At 46.5% G+C, this 7,500-nt stretch overlaps 1 protein-coding gene across 1 annotated transcript in view; it reads left to right on the forward strand.

Annotated features, from left to right (window-relative positions):
- Nucleotides 1-7,500, forward strand: part of LOC106595776 (slit homolog 2 protein) — a gene marked incomplete at its 5' end in the record, with an annotated part of 138,378 nt that overhangs the window by 118,902 nt on the left and 11,976 nt on the right. Inside the window, 4 exon segments of the mRNA XM_045711249.1 lie at nt 182-275; nt 755-892; nt 5,532-5,772; nt 6,011-6,165. Coding sequence (XP_045567205.1) covers nt 182-275; nt 755-892; nt 5,532-5,772; nt 6,011-6,165 — 628 coding nt within the window.

Here is a 7,500-nt window from a genome sequence, read left to right on the forward strand (position 1 = left end):
CTTCTTAAATTGAAATTGAAAAATGTAAATAGATAGAGAGAGAGGTGTTGAACTGTAAACATTTTTTTCTCATGTTTGTCTGTGTGTGTGTGTGTGTGTGTGTGTGTGTGTGTGTGTGTGTGTGTGTGTGTGTGTGTGTGTGTGTGTGTGTGTGTGTGTGTGTGTGTGTGTGTGTGTGTAGGTGAGCTGTGTGAGGAGAAATTGGATTTCTGTGCTCCAGAGTTGAACCACTGCCAGCACGACTCCAAATGCGTCCTGACCCTCCAGGGGTACAAGTGAGGGAACACACACACACACACACACACACACACACACACACACACACACACACACACACACACACACACACACACACACACACACACACTACACACACACACACACACACACACACACACACACACACACACACACACACACACACACACACACACACTACACACACACACACACACACACACACACACACTACACACACACTACACACACACACACACACACACACACACACACACACACACACACACACACACACACACTACACACACACACACACACACACACACACACACACACACACACTACCAGTCAAACGTTTGGACACCTATTCATTCCAGGGTATATCTTTATTATTACTATTGTGTGTGTGTGTGTGTGTGTGTGTGTGTGTGTGTGTGTGTGTGTGTGTGTGTGTGTGTGTGTGTGTGTGTGTGTGTGTGTGGTGTGTGTGTGTGTGTGTGTGTGTGTGTTCCAGGTGTGACTGTACCCCAGGCTACGTGGGGGACCAGTGTGAACTGGACTATGACGACTGTGAGGAGAACAAGTGTCAGAACGGAGCTCAGTGTGTTGATGCCGTTAGCGGATACACCTGTACCTGTCCTGAGGGTTTCAGGTAACACACACTATACACACACACACACACTATACACACACACACACACACACACACACACACACACACACACACACACACACACACACACACACAGGACCAGTCAAAAGTTTGGACACAGCTACTCATTCCAGGGTTTTTCTTAATTTTTTTACATTGTAGAATAATACTGAAGACGTCAAAACTATGGAGTCATGTAGTAACCAAAAAAGTGTTAAACAAATCAAAATATATTTTTTATATTTGAGATTCTTCTAAGTAGCCACCCTTGATGACAGCGTTGCACACTCTTGGCATTCTCTCAACCAGCTTCATGAGGTAGTCACCTGGAATGCATTTCAATTAACAGGTGTTAAAAGTTAATTTGTGGAATTTATTTCCATTTTAATGCGTTTGAGCCAATCAGTTGTGTTGTGACAAGGTAGGGGTGGTATACAGAAGACAGTCCTATTTAGTAAAAGACCAAGTCCATATTATGGCAAGAACAGCTCAAATAAGCAAAGAGAAGCAACAGTCCATCATTACTTTAAGACATGAAGGCCAGTCAATCCGGAAAATGTCAAGAACTTTGAAAAGTTTCTTCAAGTGCAGTCGCAAAAAAAAAACATCAAGCGATATGATGAAACTGGCTCTCATGAGGACCGCCACAGGAAAGGAAGACCCAGAGTTACCTCTGCTGCAGAGGATCAGTTCATTAGAGTTACCAGCCTCAGAAATTGCTGCCCAAATAAATGCTTCACAGAGTTCAAGTAACAGACAACATCTCAACATCAACTGTTCAGAGGAGACTGTGAACGATAAGGTAACAGCTGGTTTAGTACCAGTCTGTAGGGGTAGTTAACCTGAACGTTCACGATAAGGTAACGGCTGGTTTAGTACCAGTCTGTAGGGGTAGATAACCTGAACGTTCACGATAAGGTAACGGCTGGTTTAGTACCAGTCTGTAGGGGTAGATAACCTGAACGTTCACAATAAGGTAACGGCTGGTTTAGTACCAGTCTGTAGGGGTAGTTAACCTGAACGTTCACGATAAGGTAACGGCTGGTTTAGCACCAGTCTGTAGGGGTAGATAACCTGAACGTTCACGATAAGGTAACGGCTGGTTTAGTACCAGTCTGTAGGGGTAGATAACCTGAACGTTCACGATAAGGTAACGGCTGGTTTAGTACCAGTCTGTAGGGGTAGATAACCTGAACGTTCACGATAAGGTAACGGCTGGTTTAGTACCAGTCTGTAGGGGTAGTTAACCTGAACGTTCACGATAAGGTAACGGCTGGTTTAGTACCAGTCTGTAGGGGTAGTTAACCTGAACGTTCACGATAAGGTAACGGCTGGTTTAGTACCAGTCTGTAGGGGTAGTTAACCTGAACGTTCACGATAAGGTAACGGCTGGTTTAGTACCAGTCTGTAGGGGTAGTTAACCTGAACGTTCACGATAAGGTAACGGCTGGTTTAGTACCAGTCTGTAGGGGTAGTTAACCTGAACGTTCACGATAAGGTAACGGCTGGTTTAGTACCAGTCTGTAGGGGTAGTTAACCTGAACGTTCACGATAAGGTAACGGCTGGTTTAGTACCAGTCTGTAGGGGTAGATAACCTGAACGTTCACGATAAGGTAACGGCTGGTTTAGCACCAGTCTGTAGGGGTAGTTAACCTGAACGTTCACGATAAGGTAACGGCTGGTTTAGTACCAGTCTGTAGGGGTAGATAACCTGAACGTTCACGATAAGGTAACGGCTGGTTTAGTACCAGTCTGTAGGGGTAGATAACCTGTAGCACCACCTTCTGGCTCATATGTAGAACAGAACAAGAGAATAGAATAGAACAGAACATGAGCAGAACAGGAACAGAGCAGAACAGGAACAGGAACAGGAACAGAGCAGAACAGGAACAGGAACAGAAACAGAAACAGGAACAGGAACAGGAACAGAGCAGAACAGAACAGGAACAGGAACAGAACAGAGCAGAACAGGAACAGAGCAGAACAGGAACAGAGCAGAACAGGAACAGAGCAGAACAGGAACAGAAACAGAAACAGAAACAGGAACAGGAACAGAGCAGAACAGGAACAGGAACGGAGCAGAACAGGAACAGGAACAGAGCAGAACATGAACAGGAACAGAGCAGAACAGGAACAGAAACAGAGCAGAACAGGAACAGGAACAGAGCAGAACAGGAACAGAGCAGAACAGGAACAGAAACAGAAACAGAACATGAACAGAAACAGAACAGGAACAGGAACAGAGCAGAACAGGAACAGGAACAGAGCAGAACATGAACAGGAACAGAGCAGAACAGGAACAGAAACAGAGCAGAACAGGAACAGAGCAGAACAGGAACAGAAACAGAGCAGAACAGGAACAGAAACAGGAACAGGAACAGGAACAGAGCAGAACAGGAACAGAAACAGAAACAGAACATGAACAGAAACAGAACAGGAACAGAGCAGAACAGGAACAGGAACAGGAACAGAAACAGAGCAGAACAGGAACAGGAACAGAGCAGAACAGGAACAGGAACAGAGCAGAACAGGAACAGAGCAGAACAGGAACAGAGCAGAACAGGAACAGAAACAGAGCAGAACAGGAACAGGAACGGAGCAGAACAGGAACAGGAACAGAGCAGAACATGAACAGGAACAGAGCAGAACAGGAACAGGAACGGAGCAGAACAGGAACAGAAACAGAGCAGGAACAGAGCAGAACAGGAACAGAACAGAACAGGAACAGGAACAGAGCAGAACAGGAACAGAGCAGAACAGGAACAGAGCAGAACAGGAACAGAGCAGAACAGAACAGGAACAAGAACAGAACAGGAACAGGAATAGAGCTTGAAGTATACAATAATAATGGGCTAATATTGTACAATCCAGGTGTGTAATGACTCTTAGAGACTTACCCAGGAAGACTCCCAGCTGTAATGACTCTTAGAGACTTACCCTAAAAGACTCACAGCTGTAATGACTCTTAGAGACCTACCCAGGAAGACTCCCAGCTGTAATGACTCTTAGAGACTTACCCAAGAAGACTCCCAGCTGTAATGACTCTTAGAGACTTACCCAAGAAGACTCCCAGCTGTAATGACTCTTAGAGACTCACCCAGAAAGACTCCCAGCTCTAATGACTCTTAGAGACTCACCCAGAAAGACTCCCAGCTCTAATGACTCTTAGAGACTCACCCAAGAAGACTCCCAGCTGTAATGACTCTAAGAATCTTACCCAAGAAGACTCCCAGCTGTAATGACTCTAAGAATCTTACCCAAGAAGACTCCCAGCTGTAATGACTCTCAGAGACTTACCCAAGAAGACTCCCAGCTGTAATGACTCTAAGAATCTTACCCAGGAAGACTCCCAGCTGTAATGACTCTTAGAGACTCACCCAGGAAGACTCCCAGCTGTAATGAATCTTAAAGAGTTACTCAGGAAGACTCCCAGCTGTAATGAATCTTAAAGAGTTACTCAGGAAGACTCCCAGCTGTAATGACTCTCAGAGACTTACCCAAGAAGACTCCCAGCTGTAATGACTCTTAGAGACTTACCCAGGAAGACTCCCAGCTGTAATGACTCTCAGAGACTTACCCAAGAAGACTCCCAGCTGTAATGACTCTTAGAGACTTACCCAGGAAGACTCCCAGCTGTAATGAATCTTAGAGACTTACTCAGGAAGACTCCCAGCTGTAATGACTCTCAGAGACTTACCCAGGAAGACTCCCAGCTGTAATGACTCTTAGAGACTTACCCAAGAAGACTCCCAGCTGTAATGACTCTTAGAGACTCACCCAGGAAGACTCCCAGCTGTAATGACTCTTAAAGAGTTACTCAGGAAGACTCCCAGCTGTAATGACTCTCAGAGACTTACCCAAGAAGACTCCCAGCTGTAATGACTCTTAGAGACTTACCCAGGAAGACTCCCAGCTGTAATGACTCTCAGAGACTTACCCAAGAAGACTCCCAGCTGTAATGACTCTTAGAGACTTACCCAGGAAGACTCCCAGCTGTAATGACTCTTAGAGACTTACCCAGGAAGACTCCCAGCTGTAATGACTCTCAGAGACTTACCCAGGAAGACTCCCAGCTGTAATGACTCTTAGAGACTTACCCAAGAAGACTCCCAGCTGTAATGACTCTCAGAGACGTACCCAGGAAGACTCCCAGCTGTAATGACTCTCAGAGACTTACCCAGGAAGACTCCCTGCTGTAATGACTCTTAGAGACTTACCCAGGAAGACTCCCAGCTGTAATGACTCTCAGAGACTTACCCAGGAAGACTCCCAGCTGTAATGACTCTTAGAGACCAAAGGTGTTTCTAACATGTATTGTCTCAGGGGGAGGTGAATACTTATATAATCAAGATAATAAATGTGTGTTTTATTTTTCCATTTAACGTTTTACAATTCTTATAAATTTTTCTACCACTTTCACATTACAGAATATTTTGTTGTAGATAATTAATTTTTATCCCACTTTGTAACACAACAACAACAACAACAACAACAACAACAACAACAACAACAACAGTGGAAAAAAGTCAAGGAGTGTATGCATCCCAGAGCGCTGATCTGGGATCAGTTTTATCTTCTTCACCTCATATTGAATATGATTACGAGGGGAACCTGATGGTTGTTTTTTTTGGTTTTCAGCGGTCTGTTCTGTGAGTTCTCTCCTCCCATGGTTCTGCCGCGCACCAGCCCCTGCGACGACCACGAGTGTATGAACGGAGCGCAGTGCGTTGTCGTGGAGACGGACCCCCGCTGTCAGTGTCTCCGCGGTTACGAGGGCGAGTGGTGCGAGACGCTAGCCAGCGTCAACTTCGTCGACCGACAGTCTTACCTGCAGCTGCCCTCTAGTCTGATCACACCCGAGACGAACATCACACTACAGGTACACTACACACACACACACACACACTACGCACGCACACACACTACGCACGCACACACACACACACACACACACACACACACACACACACACACACACACACACACACACTCACTCACACACACTCATCATCATCACTTCCTTGACCGACTGATTAAAAATAGGTGTGTGTGTATCTCGTGTGTGTGTGTGTGTGTGTGTGTGTGGTGTGTGGTGTGTGTGTGTGTGTGTGTGTCAGATCGCTACAGATGAGGACAGTGGTGTGTTACTGTATAAAGGAGACCAGGACCACATCACCATAGAGTTGTATAGAGGCATCACCATAGAGTTGTATAGAGGACGTCTCCGTGTCAGTTACCACACTGGAACAAACCCTCCCTCTGCTATGTACAGGTAACACACACACACACACACCACAACACACACACACACACACACACACACCACAACACACACACACACACACCACACACACCATACCACACACACACACACACACACACACACACCATACCACACCACACCACACCACACTCCATACCACACACACACCACAACACACACACACACACACACACACACACACACACACACACACACACACACACACACACACACACACACACACACACACACACACACACACACACACACACACCATACCACACACACACACACACACACACACCATACCACACACACACACACACACACACACCACACACACACACACACACACCACACACACACACACACACCACACACACCACACACACCATACCACACACACACACACACACACACACACATACCACACACACACACACACACACACACACACACACACACACACACACACACACACACACACACACACACACACACACCACACACACACCATACCACACACACACACACACACACACACACACACCATACCACACACACACACACACACACACACCATACCACACACACCACACACACACCATACCACACACACACCACACACACACCACACACACCATACCACACACACACACACACACACACACACACCATACCCACACACACACACACACACCACACCACACACCATACCACACACACACACCACACACACACACCATACCACACACACCACACACACACACCATACCACACACACACCACACACACACACACACACCATACCACACACACCACACACACACCATACCACACACACACCACACACACACACCATACCACACCACACACACCATACCACACCACACACACCATACCACACACACCACACACACACACACACACACACACACACCACACCATACCACACACACACACCACACACACACACCATACCACACACACACCACACACACCACACCACACACACACACCATACCACACACCACACACACCACACCACACACACCATACCACACACACACCACACACACCACACCACACACACACACCATACCACACACCACACACACCACACCACACACACCATACCACACACACACCACACACACCACACCACACACACACAACATAACAGTTTGCAGGCTAACCCTAGCAGTGCAAAAACAACCTCCCACAATTCCCCAAAACAAACATACTCCTAATTATAGGACCTTCAATCAGAGGCAACGATAACCAGCTGCCTCCAACATAACAGTTTGCAGGCTAACCCTAGCAGTGCAAAAACAACCTCCCACA

Source organism: Salmo salar, unplaced genomic scaffold, assembly GCF_905237065.1.
Source record: "Salmo salar unplaced genomic scaffold, Ssal_v3.1, whole genome shotgun sequence".
Taxonomy (NCBI): domain Eukaryota; kingdom Metazoa; phylum Chordata; class Actinopteri; order Salmoniformes; family Salmonidae; genus Salmo; species Salmo salar.